This window comes from Tinamus guttatus, unplaced genomic scaffold (assembly GCF_059628265.1).
Source record: "Tinamus guttatus ecotype Peru unplaced genomic scaffold, ASM5962826v1 Tinamus_guttatus_pri_ptg000029l, whole genome shotgun sequence".
Lineage (NCBI taxonomy): Eukaryota > Metazoa > Chordata > Aves > Tinamiformes > Tinamidae > Tinamus > Tinamus guttatus.
In genome coordinates this window covers 91,441-107,873 of record NW_028288563.1, presented here as the reverse complement: position 1 = coordinate 107,873, position 16,433 = coordinate 91,441, and the positions used below count along the sequence as shown (strand labels likewise).

Here is a 16,433-nt window from a genome sequence, read left to right as displayed (position 1 = left end):
GCAGGTTTGGGCTTTGCTGACGCTGGAGCATATTCCCAGCTCTTGTTTTGCTTGCTCTGTGCCAGGGCACCCAGGGCCCTTTGCCCCGGCCAATGATGCCGCAGCCTGTTCTGCTTTTCCTGCTTGCACTCAGCCAGCGCCAGGGCAGCTCCGCAGGACAGCCCTTTCCTTTGACCATTGCTAAGGTTCAAGGAGGTCTAGGTTCTCGGCACGCTTGCTGGGGGTGCTGGCAATTCCCACACCCTTCTGGTGTAGAGAGCTCCTGAGTAGGATGAGAGTGAGGGGAGCTCCAGAGCAGCTCTACTTGGGAGCAGCTGCTCTTTGCACTTGGAGGAATTAAGCAGCAACCTTGGAGCTCAGCGCTTGATGCAGTCTCTAGGCATGGAGGCTTGTGGCACGTCTGCCCACTTCTGCTCTTGCCATGTCGTGAGCACTTTGCTTCTAGGCTGCCAGGTGCTCACGCCTCCTTGTCTAGCTCTTCCTTTTGCTCCTCAGTGTCGCTGCTTGCCGCTCCGAGCAGCAGGCTCACCAGGCAGAGCAGGGCTCCCATGGCTCTAGCGCTTCTCAGGCTATCTTCTCTCTGCCCCGCAGCACCACCCTCCAGGATGCCTGAGGTGGGAAGGGACATCTCGCAATGCTGCCCAAGCCCCTCTGCTCCCGAAGGGTCACCTAGAGCATGTTGGCCAGGACCGTCTCCTGGGGACTTTGGACCCTCTCGAAGGATGGAGAGGCCACAAGCTCTCTGCGCCATCTGTTGCGCGGCACAGTCACCCTCCTAGGAAATAAATGATTGCTCATGAGGAGATGGTGGTCCAGTGCGTGCCCACTGCCTGGCGTCGTGTTGCTGGGCACCACTGAAAAGAGGCTGGCCTCATCCTCATGAGACACATTAATAGCATCTAAAATCTTCTCCAGGCCTAAGAAGAGCACCTCTGTCAGACTTTCCTCATAGACGAGGTGTTTCTGTGCCTGCCTTATCCTGCCTCCTAAAAAGCAGCATATTACAAAGTTATGTTACATCTTAAATTTCCATTCTTTGGCCTCTTCTCTTGATCTTGCAGAGTGTATAGCGGCCACCAGTAATTAGAATACTGCACAAGTTACTTACACTAACTGTCATTCATGTCAACAGCAGGCCTATTGGCCTACACTTGCCTCCTAGATGGCCCTTGTCAGGGATTGCACCTGGTCAGTGGAATCCATGGCTCCCATAGCAAAGAATGTTAGCCTTGAAAAGATTAGCGTGAATCTATGAGGCGGAGTTCACACGGAGACAGCAGAAAATTCTGATCAATTTAAGGAGGTTATGGCCACGGAGCAGAAGCTGGCCAAGCTAAGAATCGTCCAGTCATAACTCTGTTACTAGCTACTGTCATTTGTAGTCCTCACCAATAAGTAGCAGCCACGACGAGAAAATCTCAGTATAAATAATGTACTTAGAGAACAATAAAGCATAGTTTGCATTGCATCTACTGCGGTTCTTTGTGGTTTTGGCTGCCACTGGATAGAAATTGTGTTAGTGCTGTTTGTGTCTGTGGTCTTTAGATCTGTATTGTGTAATATATATCAGCAGAGAGGGCTGAATAAGCACAACAAGAAAGTGCAGAGTTTGAAAGCAGGAAAGCCAGGAATAACTGAGACTGCGGCGCCCACCCGCCCCACCAGTGTAGGACTGGGAGCCGTACTCTGACTTGTATCCTTGGAAGCAGACTAGGGAAATACTTTGGCATAGGAAACAAGAATGAAGCGATGGCCAAGCTCCAGTGCGACTGGCATGGAAGGAGCAGCAACGGTCCTTACAAATTGTAAAAGCCTCTGTTGCTCCTGGAGTGAAGGCCTCCTTAATATATGGAAATCCCAAGCAATTTTTGGGGAGGAAACCAAATTGAAGTTGTACAAGCATAAATAGAAATGAAAATAGAGAATCTCCCAAAATGATTGTATTCAGTTATCATAATTCCTGTTGCTGAATATGTAATTGGAATTGATATTTTAAAGGGACTGACTTTTAAACTTTCTGACGCCTTGTAGCAATTTGGAACAAAGAACTACATTAGTACCCAGACAATTTTAGTCAGAAAAGTAAAAATGCCCTCTGTGCAGATTCATGCCGCAACTAAATCAATAGCCACGATACAGTACAAGATTCTGGGGGCATGAAGACATTTCGCAGACAATTAAAGACCTAGGGATGCAGCAGTTATAAACCCACTACCACAGCTTGGAATAACCCTGTCTGGCCCGTCAAAAAGAGTGACGAGTTGTGGAGAACGACTGTCGCCACGACTGCTACAGGCCCTCAGAGAGAGAGGTGACCATCACTTACATCAAGGTCTGGCATGGCATATGTCCCCACCGCTCAACACCTAATGGGTGGCAGCCAACAGCAGAGCTCAAGTTTCTTCTTGGTGGCGAACACAGAGGCCAACCCAGTCTCGCCCTTGACTATGGTTCACCAGGACTCCAGGTAGCAGGCCCATAATGCTTGATTATTCTTTCAGGAGGCTACTCAGTCTTCCCCCACTTTTGTTTTCCACCTATATTAACCTCGACAGATCGCTTGTCGCAGGCAACCTCTCTCTCTCCCAGATTACCATACTCCGATGTAATGGGAGTATTACGAATAACAAATTCGTTATCCTTAAATGGATCATATAGATTGGTGGAATTTGGGGGAATTGGCTTCTCCTTACTCTTAGAGATAACCCTCCAGAACAATATAATTAAAAATGACATAGACATTTTAACCAAATTATATTACAATCAGCATCTGGTTCACATCTTCTGTGGGCGAATCTGGGTCACTTGCTTCTTCTTGAAATGAAACAAAAGACTTCTCGAGTTAGAAAGAGGGAACAATCCAACAATCTTATGGATTTTCCCATGGGTGTTTTTTGCCTTCCAGGTGTATTTGTTTATTGGAGTGTCCAATACCAGTGGTACCGCCCTCACGGCGGGGATTTCAACCAAGACAGGCTGTCCTGGGGAATAAGATGGATCTCTAGGGTGATCAGGATCATGTGGGGTTGGTATGATCTTTGGAGCGTTTGGGTAAAATGTTGTGATCTTTGGACATCCATTTATTCCCCAGTGACTGTTAACACTGATCACCACATCCCACACCTGCTCAGCCCATCCTGGCTCATGTGGTTTGAGGAATTGTTTTCATAAGACCGTTCTTTCCACGATTCCATTCGCTTGAGGGTAATATGGAGTATGAAACACCCACGAAATTTCCTCCTGAGCTGCCCACTCCTGGACCACTTTAGCTGTATAATGTGAGCCGTTATCTGATTGAATTGACTGCGGTTTGGGGAAGATTCCAAACCATTCTTTCAGAGCCTTTATGGTGTTTTCTCCTATTGCCTTAGCACATGCTTTAGCTTGCACTAATCCAGATACTCTGTCTGCGCCTGCCAGTACATAGTGCTTTCCCTCTGACCTTCGAAAGGGGCCGATGTAATCAATGTGCCAGGCCTCCCACAGGCCTTTTCCCTCTCTCAAGTGCAGAGGGGCAGCTCCCAGAGGGTGTCTGTCCAGATGGACTCAGCATTATTTGCAAGAAGATACACAGGTTTTACACTCCTCCCTTGTAACCGGCCACCCTCGGGCTTGTGCCTCACAAAACAGCTCCTTCGCTCCTGAAGGTTTCCGTTTTACATGTAGCCATTCCAAGAGATGTTCCCAATTCTCCGCTATCTGGGTGTTTTGTAGGGGAGCCAGCCCGTGCTAGTTCATCCACTTTGGCATTCCATCGATTCACCGCGGTGTCATCTCGTTGATGAGATGCTATCCAAGCTACTGCAAATGCCCCTTGTTTGGCAATGGTAAGAATATCCTGCCATTTTTCCTTTTGCCATAGAGATATTGTATTGACCTCCCATCAGTTTTATTCCCAGAATGGAAGCCACTCAGTGCAGCCTTTAAACACGGCATAAGACTCAGTACAGATATAGACAGGAGAAGCAGCTTGAGCCTCATGTGGGAAAACGCTCCACAGAGCGGTTAGTTCTCCTACTTGTACACTACCTTCTCCTTCAGTAATGATCTGTTCCTCAGTACCTATCCAAAGTGCCACTGCTGGATATTTCCAAGTTTTTCCCTCTCGCTTTGACGAGGCATCCGTAAACCAGACATTCTGCAATTGTTCAGAAAACAGAAGAGCTACCTGTATTACAGATCATAACCCGGGTGTTTCTCTATCCAAGTCCACCTCATCTTGTATACTGAACGCCTTTGTGGTTCCTTCAGATACAGAAAAAAAATCACGATAGTGTTCTATTTGTGCGTACCATTTTCGCACAGAGTCTCTCAGAGCCACCCCATCAGGGGGTGGGGTTCCTGCCAATACTGCTTTAATCACTTTAAATGGGCCTCTGAGCACTATAGGTTGTTGCCAGATAGTCTGTTCAGCTTCCCTTAGAGCTTAACTAACTACAAATAAACCTTTCTGCCAAGCTGTATATCCTTTTTCAGCGTCTTTAAAGCTGTGAGAATAAAAACCAATGGGCCCACTAGGTCCCTCTGGACCCTTTTGCCGCAAACGGATTCACAGTCCAGTCTTGGCAAATCCCCATTCAGTTTGAACTGGATCGGATGGGTGAGTGGGACCAAGGGCCTGATAGGCAGTCGCTTCAAACACCAACAGCTGTAAAGCCTCATCATGAACCTGAGTCCATTCCCACTGAACTCTTTTTCGCAGTAAGTCGTACAGGGGTCTGGCAGTAATTGAAAAGTGAGCAATATGCTTCCTCCAGAACACAAGCAACCCTAGTGCATGCTGTAAGTCTCTCTTGGATTCTGGCATCTTGATCCGGTCAAGAGAGGAAAGGGTATCCGGTGGGATACATGTCATTCCTCCCACCCAAACCCTAAAAATGTTACCTTACTTGAAGGAGCTTGTATTTTCTCAGGTGGAATTGTCAAGCCTGTACTTTCTAAGTGGTTGATGATGTCCTTCTGGGTTTCTCTAACTTCTTCCACCTGACTCCCTCCTATCAGCACATCATCTATATATTGATAGATCTTTACTTCCGCCCTTAGGAGGATTTTTTGTAACTCTTGCGCTAGAGCATGGTGGGCCAGCGTCAAGGAGTGCTTGTATCCTCGTGGGAGTCGTGTAAAGGTGTACTGGTGTCCCTCCTAGGTGAAGGCAAAACAATCCTGGTCCTCAGGTTGTAAAGGGACCATGAAAAATATATCCTTGACATCGATCATTGCCATAACAGGATGAGATTGTTCCTGAATGGTCGCTCTGAATTCAGCAATGTTAGTGGACCTGTGTTGGCATTCAGTCTCCGGTAATCTATAGTCAATCTCCATTTACCGTCTGCCTTTCTGAAAGGCCACGCTGGGGAGTTAAGGGGGGAGTGAGTGGAAACTGCAACCACTTGTTTCTCTAAATCCCCCAGAACTGGTGTGATCCCCTCTGTGGCTCCTAATGGCAGTGGATAGGGTTTCAGATCTGTCAGTTTGGAAGCGGGGAGGGTAGGCGCCACTTGCAGCGGATATTCCGGTCAATTGCCTGATCTATACAGGCTGGACAACTGGGCGGTGAAAAACCTCATGCAATTCAACAAGGCCAAGTGCAAGGTCCTGCACCTGGGGAGGAATAACCCCAGACACCAATACAGGCTGGGGACTGACCTTCTGGAGAGCAGCTCTGCGGAGAAAGACCTGGGTGTTGTGGTGCATGACAAGTTGACCATGAGGCAGCAGTGTGCCCTCGTGGCCAAGAAGGCCAATGAGATCCTGGGGTGCATTAAGAAGAGCGTCTCCAGCAGGCCGAGGGAGGTGATCCTGCCCCTCTACTCAGTCCTAGCGAGGCCTCATCTGGAGTATTGTGTCCAGTTCTGGGCCCCACAGTACAAGAGGGATGTGGAGCTGCTGGAGAGAGTCCAGCGCAGGGCCACAAGGATGATCAGGGGCCTGGAACATCTGCCCTATGAGGAGAGGCAGAGGGAGCTGGGCCTGTTCAGCCTGGAGAAGAGAAGGCTGAGAGGGGATCTGATCAGTGTATATAAATACCTCAAGGGAGGGAGCGCAGAGGACAGTGCTGGTCTCTTTTCAGTGGTGGCCACTGATAGGACTAGAGGAAATGGCCGGAAGCTGAAGCACCAAAAATTCCATAGGAACTTAAGGAAAAATTTCTTAACAGTGAGGGTGACAGAGCACTGGAACAGGCTGCCCAGAGAGGTTGTGGAGTCTCCTTCTCTGGAGATCTTCAAAACCCGCTTGGATGCAGTCCTGTGCCACGTGCTCTAGGTGACCCTGCGTATGCAGGGAGGTTGGACTAGATGATCTCTAGAGGTCCCTTCCAACCCTAAGCATTCTATGATTCTATGATTCTATGATCTGGGAAATACCAAAAGACCACGAATTTCCCTGGGTATCACGCCACTGCCTACCCTTCAAAACATCTATGCCTAGAAGATTCATCTGAAAAGAGCCTACGGCCACAGTGGTCTTGACAGGCTCTTGTTCTTCTGGTAACCATAGTGTCACTGGACTCACAGGCACCGACTGTGTTTTTCCCAAGGCATTTAAAACAATTAGCTTCCTGGATGGAATCGAGATTCCACATCACTCTGCTTCAGTCCACATTAGTGCGGTAATTTGTGCTCCTGTATAAATTAAAAAGGCTACCGGTCTTCTCCTTGGTCCTACAGCAACAGTAATCAATAAATCCCCTTTCGTATTGCAGGTGACTTGTCTTGCAAACATCCATCCTCCGCCTCCCCCCTCACCCTCTGGGAGAGGAGGAATTAGTTTCCCGCCCTGGCCTTCTTCTCAGCCAGCTCCTCCTCAAGGTCTATTAAGGGCGTGGCACTGGGGGTTGATCTGAAAGAGGCCGTTTGCCCTGACCATTCCTGCACTAGTCGTTCTAATTCCTTGGTTGGGAGTCCGTCCATCGAATCCCGGGGAATACCTTTCTGAAGCCCTAGCCGCAACAGCTCGTTTCAGGTTGGAAGATTCTCTCTCCCAGAACTGTGATTTTGGATTGACCCCAAATCTCGGCCCTTCACGGGGGATGATCACCGCCCACTAACCCGTTCTGCAGCCCATATAACCCTGGTTTCACTTCTTTGGGACAATTCGGCAACAGGGCCGTATTTTCTCCCCAAATTAATCAACTCCTGGGCGATCTCTCCCCATTTCCATACTTTCCTCCCTGGCCACTGACAGTCAGGGGTCACCATCCCCTCCAGAGCGGCTTTCTCCATCACGGGTAATGGAATCCCAATGGGTTTCAGGGAGTCAGGAAGTCCTCGTATCAGGGGAGTCATTCTCTCTGGGTCCACAGGCAGCATCATTAGGGAACGCTGGTTAGGCTTCAGCTCCTGATCACACATCATCTGGAGACAGGCCGCCTTTTGCACAGTTTCCACTAACTGATCCACCGTCCCCGTTAGGGCAAGCGGATCTCCTCTTTCCAAAGGGGTCAGCCCTCCAGCCCAATACGCAGCTCTCTGAGTCAATGACCATGGGGCTCAGCGATCGCCAGCAGTCAGAAACACAACCGGACCCCGATACCCTTTTCTTTCTTTTTCTGACAACAAGATTCCATCCCCTCCTGACAAAGACACTCTCCACACATACTCTGTCTCTGATTCCTGCGCAGTTTTTGCAAAATCTTTTCTCAGCTTTGCTAATTCAGTTGCAGTGAATGGGACTTCTTTGGTGGTAACCTGAGGATGTTCATCGCCATAGTCCTCATACACATACTCTTGTTTTAATCAGTGGACACGTATGGGGTGGGCTTTTTACAGCTTCTTTGGCCTTCTGTAAATCTCCCTGGGGATAAGTTTGCTGTGCCCCCTTCTCTGCACGTGTCATTTCTATTTCTGACAAAGTATCTACTTCCCTCAAAAAAGAGTTGTTTCCTCAACTCTTTCTTTAATATCATCTTTTGGTTTCTTTCCTCCTCCAACAATTGTTTGTTCTCCTTTAGCTGTTCCTGCAGAGTGTTTACTGCCCCTTGCAGGGAGTGGATCACCGTATCATCTTGACAAAACTTCTGCTTTCTCTCTTCCACCGCATCTGAATAAGCACAACAAGAAAGTGCAGAATTTGAAAGCGGGAAAGCCAGGAATAACTCAGACTGCGGCGCCCACCCGCCCCACCAGTGGAGGACTGGGAGCCCTACTCTGACTAGTACCCTTGGAAAGAGACGAGAGAAATACTTTGGCATAGGAAACAAGAATGAAGCGATGGCCAAGCTCCAGTGCGACTGGCATGGAAGGAGCAGCAACGGTCCTTACAAATTGTAAAAGCCTCAGTTGCTACTGGAGAGAAGATGGGCTGGAGAGAGCGGGGGCGAGGATCCTAACATCGAGGTCTACGTTGTCTCCGCAGGGACACCCGCTGAGTTAGGAGCCTGTCAGCAACCCTGTAAGCCGCCAACTCGAGAGAATGTTCAGTCTCAGGATCCTGCAGGCAAGTATTACCTCAAGAGTAATTATTCATACTTTGCTTCTTTAATGTGGTTTCACCTGAAAAAAGACTCGCCATAGCCACCTTTTTGTGTGTGATTATTGCCGAACCCCAAGCCCATTCGCAACCTAATTGGCGACGAGGATGGCATTCGGCAATTGAAACAGTGGAACTCACTAGGGGAGTGCACAGCTATGTGAGGTTGTGCCACTGGATAGAAACTGTGTCTGTGCTGTTTGTGTCTGTGGTCTTCAGATCGTTATTGTGTAATATATATCAGCAGAGAGGGCGGAATATGCACAAGAAGAAAGTGCCTCCTGTTGGTAGGAGGCTGCTGCTTTGCAGGACCGCAGGACCCCTTTGGTGCTCCTTCTCCCATTCTTTGAGAGCACCAAGCTGTGGTGCATCTGCTCAGGATGAGGAGGTAGTTCAGGGTGTGTTGCGGGTGCTGAGAGCGCCCGTGATAGGGTTGCTGTCCTCAGAGCACGCCAAGAGGACCTGGATCTTTCACTTCTGTGAGGGAACTGCCTGCCACCCTGTTAGAGATGGCACCTGGTCCATCTCTCTTGATGGGAACACAGGGAGTGCGGTCCTCCTTGTCCTGCAGAGCTGTCTTCTGCTGCAGAAGGAGGCACACAGCCGCTGAGCCCAACATGCATGGAGTGCAGAGCACTCTGCTCCGGCTGAGCCCCTGGCGCCTGCTCTTGCACTGCTCTTGCACCAGGGGAGCAATGCAAGAGCCCGCCAAGTCCTCCAGTAAATGCCACGTTGCAGCTTCCCAGAGGCTTTGGTATTTAGCAGGGGAGAAAGCAGGCAGAACCTTGTGGAGTGACCTGTTTTCAGCCCCTCTCCTGGCACAGCCGGAAAGCTTTCCCTGCCTTGGCATGCTCTTGTGCCATGCAATCGGGAACTTTGAGGCAGTGCCCTGTGCTGCGAAAGCTGCAGCTGCAGCACCTGGGGCTGCCCTTGGAGCCCAGGGGCCCTGCCCTGTTGCCTGCACCAAAGACAAGAGCCGTCCTTCCCCTCCGGCAGACAGCTCCTTTGATCAGGAGTGGTGCAAGCACAACTGGCTCTTAGCGGCGCTGAGGCAGGAGGCAGGCTCGCTGCACCTGCACAGTGAAGGTGGCACATCTCTGTGCTGAGGGATCACACAAGCTGTGGGGGACACCTTTCCAAGAGGCTCTTTGCTTCCTCATGCCTCACAACTTAATCGAAACAAGTGAACAAGTGCCCTCAGACTGCCTGGAAGAGCAGAGTCCTGCTTTGCAGAGAGCCAGCTGCCCTTCTGCCTCTCTCTACATGTGCTCAGCATGCGTAGCTTGTGCAGCCTGCCTCAGGAATGGAACTTCAGGAGCCACACATAGCACCAAGGTGAACTGACACAAGACAGACTCCTTTATTGTGATTCACAGAACCTCTCTACTCTCCTGGCTCAGCTGGATCCTCTGAGCTGCCATTATGCCATGAACCTGCACTCGGTAAAGGCAGGTGTACTCGTGCTTCCCCCAGTTGCTCTTCACCTTGAATTTGATGAACTGGAAGGCTCTGGGAAGCTGCTTCTGTAAAGGAAATGCAGTGTTAGCCCTGCTGGGAAGCAAAAAGTATCCCCGAGCAAGGAGGCAGCCACGGGTCATAAGGCAGAGCCACAAGGCACAGGACTCTTTGGGTCACCCTCTGTTGCCCAAGCCCTTGCAGGCTAACCCAGCTCCTTCCTTGCATTGTGCCCACACGCACTCACAGTACCTTGAGGTGGAAGGTCTGAACCGCCTCTTGCTCCACATCATATGCAAAAAGCCCCAGGAGCTCTTCTTCGGGGCCTTCCTCATCCATACCCTTAAAAGCAACCGACAAGGATAGCAGGTAATGCTCAGGCAGAGCCAATGGAGAAGAGCCCGCTCAGTCACCATTGGGAAGCCTGCATTATGTCCCACTGCTCTAGCAACAGGTGGGTTGAATCCCAGAAAGCACAACGCTGGAGAGGCCAAAGCACTCCAGAGCTCCCCACAGGCCCATGCAGGATATGCTGCTCTGCAGCAACAAGGCCGCCCTTCTTGGAGAGGAGGCACCAAGACAGTGAGGCCTCCCCTGGCCCTTCCCTCCCAGCAGGTGCAAAGCAGAGACTTACAAAGACGGCAAAATCTTTGGGGGCACTGCTGACTTCCCCGGATGGAGACACTGCCTTTGAGATGTGCTCCACGGTGACAGCCACTGGCCAGATGTGCTGCGGCAACCGTATGACCACTTGGCCCTCGGCTCCTTGGAAAGCCCAGCACTGACCAGGGGAGGTCTTCGGCTGCAAGCAGAAAGCAGCCCCCTTCAGCGGCAAGGCACTCCAGGAGCCCACACTGGCACACTGGGGGCTTTGCAAGAAGCGCACACCTGGGGCTGGCGTTGTGCATGGAGAGGCACACAAGGGGCGCAAAGGGGCAGGAGGGCACTGGGCACCTGTGCTCAGCAGACCAAAACCCTCAGTAGGAAACATCTCAGAGCGAGTGACTTCCCAAAAGCCGCTCTCATCTTGCACGCCATCGCGAGAGAGCTCAGGGCTCCCTGGGGGAGGCCACGGCAGAGCCTTCAAAGCCTGAGGCAGTGGCAAGGCCCTTGTGAGCCCCCACACTTCTCCAAGGGGACAGACCCCAGCAGACCCTCCTCAACTGCCCTCTCTCAAAAACAGGGGCCTTCGGCGTGGAGGTGGCAAAATGCAGCTGCCAAGGACAAGGTCCCCAGAAAAATGCCACCAACCCTTGCGGGCACCTTGCTGCTGTTCTTGGCTTCAGCCCTGGTGGGAGTGCAGTGGCCAAAGGCACGCGGTGGTCAGGAAGAGGGGCAGCGCAGTAGGGCTCAGCGAGCCTGGGGCTGTGAAGGGAAGTGCTTGGCCTTGGTGCCCCCGCTAGAAACAAGGAACTGTCTCGGACGTCCTGCATGCTCTCCATGCTGTTACCTGCAAAATGGTGTCCGGAGGATAGGCCTGGGTAAAGAAGACTCGACAAAGCCAGCAAGATACAGAGTGTCGCCCACTGTAACTCTCCGATGTGCGGGCTCTGTCGATGGTGGCCCCTGAAATACACATGCAAAGCAGCTGCCTAGGACCCTCCAAGAGCTAGGAGAAGCAGTGAGCTAGCACGGATCTCTGAGGCTGCAAGCCCACCTACGCAGTCTTTTGGGGAGGACCATACAGCAGCCCAGTGCCCGCACACTTCCCAAAGGCTTACCTGTGCTTTGCAGAGCCCAGTCAGCCATCTCAACATACTTGGCCCCTATCTGCTCAAGAGCTGCCCGGGTCAACTCAAGAAGGGCCTGAGGAAAACATTGCAAAGGTGGAGATGGAAATTAACGCAGAGAATGAGAGCAGCTCCTCAATGGGCACGTCTGCATGAACACTAAGTGCGAGGCAAGGGCAGCCGCACGGTGCATCGGCCTAGGGCATCTCCCGGTGGGGAATGGTACCACAGCTTTTTGGTGAGCGCTTTGTGACGAGTCAAGGGGGCACAGTGGGAGAACAGCAGTCTCCTGAGCCACAGAGTAGACCTTGCTCAGCTCCCCGCTGCCCCAAGGAGCCCTGAGAGACACCTTTGCCCCGGGCAGCAAGAGGACAGAGTCACTCTGGAAGGGCCGAGAGGAAGCAGCAGCGGGGAGCCTCCAAACGAGAGCAAGGCCTTGCATCAGATGACAGTCTCTTTACCTCTCTCTTCTCAGCGTCCATCTCCCTCTCCTCCAAGACGTCTTCCACTGAGCGCAGGATGGCCTCATGTTCGTGCCTGATCTCTTCATGCAGGCGAATCACCTGCTTTTCTAGAAGCTCCCGCTCTCTCTTTTTCTCCTTCAGCAACCCCAACGTGTTACTAAGGACAAAGGGAAAGCAGGTCTTGTGCAGCACCTGCGCAGCCCCTGCAGGCAGCTCCCCAATGCACTCACAAGCAGCTTGCCACCTTCTTGCCCCCATCCCCTTCCCTCTCTTGCATTAACAAAGGCTTCCCTTGCACTCTGAGCACAGGCGGCAGCCTGCAGCCCTGCCTATTTTTCCATTCAAGCAGGTGCGGGCCAAGGAAGCGCTCTTACCTGAGAGCTGAGAGCTCAGCTTCAGGCACGCTGGCTTTATCCTGCAACACAAAGGGCCTCCGTGAGAGCAAGTCCCACGAGCAGCATGGGCACTTCCCACAGGATTCTTCCCTAGGAGGCAGAGTGCCTGCTGCTTTCAAGCACTTGGAGCAAGGCAGAGGAACGAGGCCTCTCAGCAGCCGGTGTCTTGGGGCAGCCCATTTCCTCTTGGAGCACTTGCAGGCTCCAGGAGCTAAAGCAAGAGCAAAGGCACCTCCTGCCCAATGTCTCTCGTCTGCTGCCTATAAAGCCACAGAGCTGACTCCAGTGGGGAGATCTTGGCCTCAGAGCTCATTCAGCAGCTATGCAGACACAAGGACAAGCACAAGCATCGACACAAGTCCCTCTCCCGCCCTGATCTCTGTGAGGACTAGCCCTCCAAAGCTGCACCACATTCTGAACTTTTGTAGGGGAAGCAGGAGCTCTGCTCTACGGCCTTCACAACGCTTTTCATTCCCATAACAAGAGGCACGTACCTGCAGCGCTTCCTCTTCACACTTGGTCTTGGGGAGGAGCAAGACCCAGCAGTAAACGCCAACTGCAAGTCACAACATCAAGAGCTTCTGAAGCAGGGAGGCACTTCTAGCCATAACGCTCCTAAGCACTCCATTCTTTCACACTGCCTGAACCCATGGAAGGTAGGAGGCAGGCTGTGCTCCACCTAAGTGACCCGCCCTGGCATTCCCAGCTTCCTATCTTGGAGATCTCGGGATCTGCCGCCTCTCCCTCCCCCTCAAAGCTGCCCTCCAGCATGCCTGGGCAGCCCCACCAGATGGTTGGTCAGCACTGCTCACCAGCAAACACTGGGGCCAGCAAGAAAAGGATCTGGATGAGCCTTCTGCCACCCCGTGCTGAGGAGACGCATGGCCTGCAGGAGAAGGAATGCAGGTGTTTTCCCAGCCTAGAGCTGAGCTTTAGTGTCCCGCTCCTGTGCCTGGGGGCTTCACTTCCGCCAGGTTTCCCAGTGCGGCAGGACGGTGAAGACCCACGGGCTTTAGGAAGCTCTGCGGTGGAGCAGCCCTCCCTGTGCGCGCTGAGGCCCGTGAAGACCTCTGGCTTGCACACACAGTCCCTGCCCGGTATCGTGTTCTGGCCCGACACGGTGTGGTGCCCCAGGACTCTCCCGAGGAGAATGGGCTGTGCCTTGCGCCCCGAAAGGCTCTGCTGGGCTGCCTGGCTCCCCAGTCTGGAGGGCAGTGCTGCCCACAGCCCAGTGCTCAGGAGCGCTCTGGCCCCACCAAGGAAGCTGCCAGGATGCGCACAGGGCTTCTGCTCTTCTCCCTCCCTGCTCTTTGGGCCCCATTGCACCCACCGGACCAGACCGGCTGGCATCTCTGCTCTGCTCCAGGTAAGACTCCAGCAAAAGAGAAAAGGTCGCTGATCTGCAAAGACACCAACGCCTCTTCCCAAGCACTTGCTGGCCTCTGCAAACCTGTTCACTCGCAGAGCGACAGCCCTCTGCGCACTGGCCTTTTATGTAGGGCAGCTGAGGGTGAGGTCACAAGAGCCGAGTGCTGTGAGGTCAGGGGCCGCCTGTGATGACCTGCGCAGAGGGGTCTTAGCACGGAGTGAGGCCGCAGTCTGTGGCCTCTGCTGCGGCCTCTGCAGTCTGTCAATGCCGCCCTTGCACTGGCAGGATCCAGCGTGGACACAGGCGTGCCGACCGGGTGCTGAGTGTCTTCCTCGCACTCTGCCATCCACTCGCGCAGGAAGAGCTGATGCAGCCCCATGCAGGTTTGGGCTTTGCTGACGCTGGAGCATATTCCCAGCTCTTGTTTTGCTTGCTCTGTGCCAGGGCACCCAGGGCCCTTTGCCCCGGCCAATGATGCCGCAGCCTGTTCTGCTTTTCCTGCTTGCACTCAGCCAGCGCCAGGGCAGCTCCGCAGGACAGCCCTTTCCTTTGACCATTGCTAAGGCTCAAGGAGGTCTAGGTTCTCGGCACGCTTGCTGGGGGTGCTGGCAATTCCCACACCCTTCTGGTGTAGAGAGCTCCTGAGTAGGATGAGAGTGAGGGGAGCTCCAGAGCAGCTCTACTTGGGAGCAGCTGCTCTTTGCACTTGGAGGAATTAAGCAGCAACCTTGGAGCTCAGCGCTTGATGCAGTCTCTAGGCATGGAGGCTTGTGGCACGTCTGCCCACTTCTGCTCTTGCCATGTCGTGAGCACTTTGCTTCTAGGCTGCCAGGTGCTCACGCCTCCTTGTCTAGCTCTTCCTTTTGCTCCTCAGTGTCGCTGCTTGCCGCTCCGAGCAGCAGGCTCTCCAGGCAGAGCAGGGCTCCCATGGCTCTAGCGCTTCTCAGGCTATCTTCTCTCTGCCCCGCAGCACCACCCTCCAGGATGCCTGAGGTGGGAAGGGACATCTCGCAATGCTGCCCAAGCCCCTCTGCTCCCGAAGGGTCACCTAGAGCATGTTGGCCAGGACCGTCTCCTGGGGACTTTGGACTCTCTCGAAGGATGGAGAGGCCACAAGCTCTCTGCGCCATCTGTTGCGCGGCACAGTCACCCTCCTAGGAAATAAATGATTGCTCATGAGGAGATGGTGGTCCAGTGCGTGCCCACTGCCTGGCGTCGTGTTGCTGGGCACCACTGAAAAGAGGCTGGCCTCATCCTCATGAGACACATTAATAGCATCTAAAATCTTCTCCAGGCCTAAGAAGAGCACCTCTGTCAGACTTTCCTCATAGACGAGGTGTTTCTGTGCCTGCCTTATCCTGCCTCCTAAAAAGCAGCATATTACAAAGTTATGTTACATCTTAAATTTCCATTCTTTGGCCTCTTCTCTTGATCTTGCAGAGTGTATAGCGGCCACCAGTAATTAGAATACTGCACAAGTTACTTACACTAACTGTCATTCATGTCAACAGCAGGCCTATTGGCCTACACTTGCCTCCTAGATGGCCCTTGTCAGGGATTGCACCTGGTCAGTGGAATCCATGGCTCCCATAGCAAAGAATGTTAGCCTTGAAAAGATTAGCGTGAATCTATGAGGCGGAGTTCACACGGAGACAGCAGAAAATTCTGATCAATTTAAGGAGGTTATGGCCACGGAGCAGAAGCTGGCCAAGCTAAGAATCGTCCAGTCATAACTCTGTTACTAGCTACTGTCATTTGTAGTCCTCACCAATAAGTAGTAGCCACGACGAGAAAATCTCAGTATAAATAATGTACTTAGAGAACAATAAAGCATAGTTTGCATTGCATCTACTGCGGTTCTTTGTGGTTTTGGCCGCCACTGGATAGAAATTGTGTTAGTGCTGTTTGTGTCTGTGGTCTTTAGATCTGTATTGTGTAATATATATCAGCAGAGAGGGCTGAATAAGCACAACAAGAAAGTGCAGAGTTTGAAAGCAGGAAAGCCAGGAATAACTGAGACTGCGGCGCCCACCCGCCCCACCAGTGTAGGACTGGGAGCCGTACTCTGACTTGTATCCTTGGAAGCAGACTAGGGAAATACTTTGGCATAGGAAACAAGAATGAAGCGATGGCCAAGCTCCAGTGCGACTGGCATGGAAGGAGCAGCAACGGTCCTTACAAATTGTAAAAGCCTCTGTTGCTCCTGGAGCGAAGGCCTCCTTAATATATGGAAATCCCAAGCAATTTTTGGGGAGGAAACCAAATTGAAGTTGTACAAGCATAAATAGAAATGAAAATAGAGAATCTCCCAAAATGATTGTATTCAGTTATCATAATTCCTGTTGCTGAATATGTAATTGGAATTGATATTTTAAAGGGACTGACTTTTAAACTTTCTGACGCCTTGTAGCAATTTGGAACAAAGAACTACATTAGTACCCAGACAATTTTAGTCACAAAAGTAAAAATGCCCTCTGTGCAGATTCATGCCGCAACTAAATCAATAGCCACGATACAGTACAAGATTCTGGGGGCATGAAGACATTTCGCA

General features: G+C 52.0%; 1 protein-coding gene and 1 pseudogene across 1 annotated transcript; both read right to left on the bottom strand.

Moving 5' to 3' along the window:
• Positions 1-6,764: 6,764 nt before the first annotated feature.
• On the bottom strand, positions 6,765-7,836 carry LOC148596135 (uncharacterized; annotated as a pseudogene).
• Positions 7,837-9,839: 2,003 nt separating this feature from the next.
• LOC148596134 (SUN domain-containing protein 3-like) lies at positions 9,840-14,261 on the bottom strand. The gene is made up of 9 exons (XM_088529729.1): positions 14,160-14,261; positions 13,008-13,034; positions 12,493-12,533; positions 12,116-12,275; positions 11,646-11,730; positions 11,375-11,490; positions 10,559-10,726; positions 10,177-10,266; positions 9,840-9,992 (listed from the first exon to the last, which is right to left on the bottom strand). Exons 1-9 carry the CDS (start codon positions 14,259-14,261, stop codon positions 9,840-9,842), a joined length of 942 nt encoding a protein of 313 aa, XP_088385855.1.
• Positions 14,262-16,433: the final 2,172 nt, after the last annotated feature.

Coding starts and splice junctions, on each gene's coding strand:
- LOC148596134 (XM_088529729.1), bottom strand. CDS start 14,261: ATGGGGCTGCATCAGCTCTTCCTGCGCGAGTGGATGGCAGAGTGCGAG. Junction 10,267..10,558: donor CCAAAGATTTTGCCGTCTTT/GTAAGTCTCTGC, acceptor GTTGCTTTTAAG/GGTATGGATGAGGAAGGCCC. Junction 9,993..10,176: donor TTCAGACCTTCCACCTCAAG/GTACTGTGAGTG, acceptor TTTCCTTTACAG/AAGCAGCTTCCCAGAGCCTT.